At 43.9% G+C, this 1,215-nt stretch overlaps 1 protein-coding gene across 1 annotated transcript in view; it reads left to right on the top strand.

The window, feature by feature from the left end:
- The first annotated feature begins 331 nt into the window (after positions 1-331).
- LOC119429005 (protein boule-like) overlaps positions 332-1,215 on the top strand; it is a 7,661-nt gene continuing 6,777 nt past the window's right edge. Inside the window, exon 1 of the mRNA XM_037696724.1 lies at positions 332-406. Within this exon, the coding sequence (XP_037552652.1) occupies positions 332-406 (75 nt within the window). The remainder of the gene's footprint in view (positions 407-1,215) is intronic.

Genomic DNA, 1,215 nt, shown 5'->3' with positions numbered 1-1,215 from the left:
ACCTGGCAACCTTCATTTTCCACAGTTATGGCGCCCCCTTGCGGTGCAGTGGATTTCTGCAGCCGGGTTTAAACTGAAAAAAATAAAATAAAAACAAATAACCCCGAATTAAAAAAAAATAAAAAATTAAAATGAACTTTAAACTCCCACTAAAATTAAAATGAGGGCTTTAGAACCGCTCCATGTGAAATAAATCGCTCTAACTGCCCGGTTTCCTTTTCTAACTGACGGATGACGTCACTCCCATTCAGCCTGGAACGGACTATCGGAGCTCCTGAATTCACTCAACCTGGATTTGAATCCGGGAACGGCCCGCGTGTAATCCCGGATTATGTTCCGCAGGGAAGTTTTAGAGGCAGAAATGATGCAGATGAACGTGACTGTGGAGAAGGAGAGACACAACTGGGTGAGCAGAGTCCCGCCGCCATTAGCTAGCTCAGCTAGCTCTGCTAGCTGCCTGGTTTTAGCAGTTTCACACAAAAAAAAAAAAAGTGAGTTTGGATTAAACACGTCAATTCAAACTTTTTAAAACTAAAAACTTGATCAGTTTATTGAAGCTAGGAAGCGGCAAGTTCAAAGGCGCCAACAAACTCTCTTAAAGGGACATTCCCGCTCTTTTTTAGCCTCATTGTCCAACGGCAGATTTTCTTGTTTTTAACTAAATTAAAATTGTTTTTAAACTCAGGGTTGACGAGAGAAACGAACGTAAGAAACGTGACTTTGAAGGGCGGCTCTGCTGAAACTGTAGCCCACTTTTTAAAAACCCTTTGCAGAAAGGGCTGTCGCCATGGAGACGGATGAAACAATGACGTCATCACTCAGCCGCCCAGTGGCTTTTAAACCCCAAAACACATTAAAGACTGGTTCATCCCAAAGATCCAGTCCCCCGGCACAAACAGAGTAATGTTGTGTATGCTGTTCAGTGTCAGGAGGGTGATCAGTCTTACATCGGGGAAACTAAACAGCCACTGGCCAAAAGGATGGACCAGCACAGAAGATCAACATCATCAGACCAGGACTCTGAGGTCTACACTCATCTCCAGGTCAGAGGTCACTCTTTCAGGGATGAAGATGTTCACATCCTGGACAGAGAGGAACGATGGTTTGAGAGAGGAGTAAAGGAGGCCATCTTTGTGAAAAGAAACCTGGAGGACCTGACTCAACTTTGGTTGTTGTTGTTGTTGTTGTTGTTGTTGTTGTTGTTGTTGTTGTTGT

This window comes from Nematolebias whitei, chromosome 23 (assembly GCF_014905685.2).
Source record: "Nematolebias whitei isolate Nwh7 chromosome 23, NemWhi1, whole genome shotgun sequence".
Classification (NCBI taxonomy): Eukaryota; Metazoa; Chordata; class Actinopteri; order Cyprinodontiformes; family Rivulidae; genus Nematolebias; species Nematolebias whitei.
The sequence above is the reverse complement of the archived record's forward strand: the minus strand, read 5'-3'. Positions and strand labels throughout refer to the sequence as shown.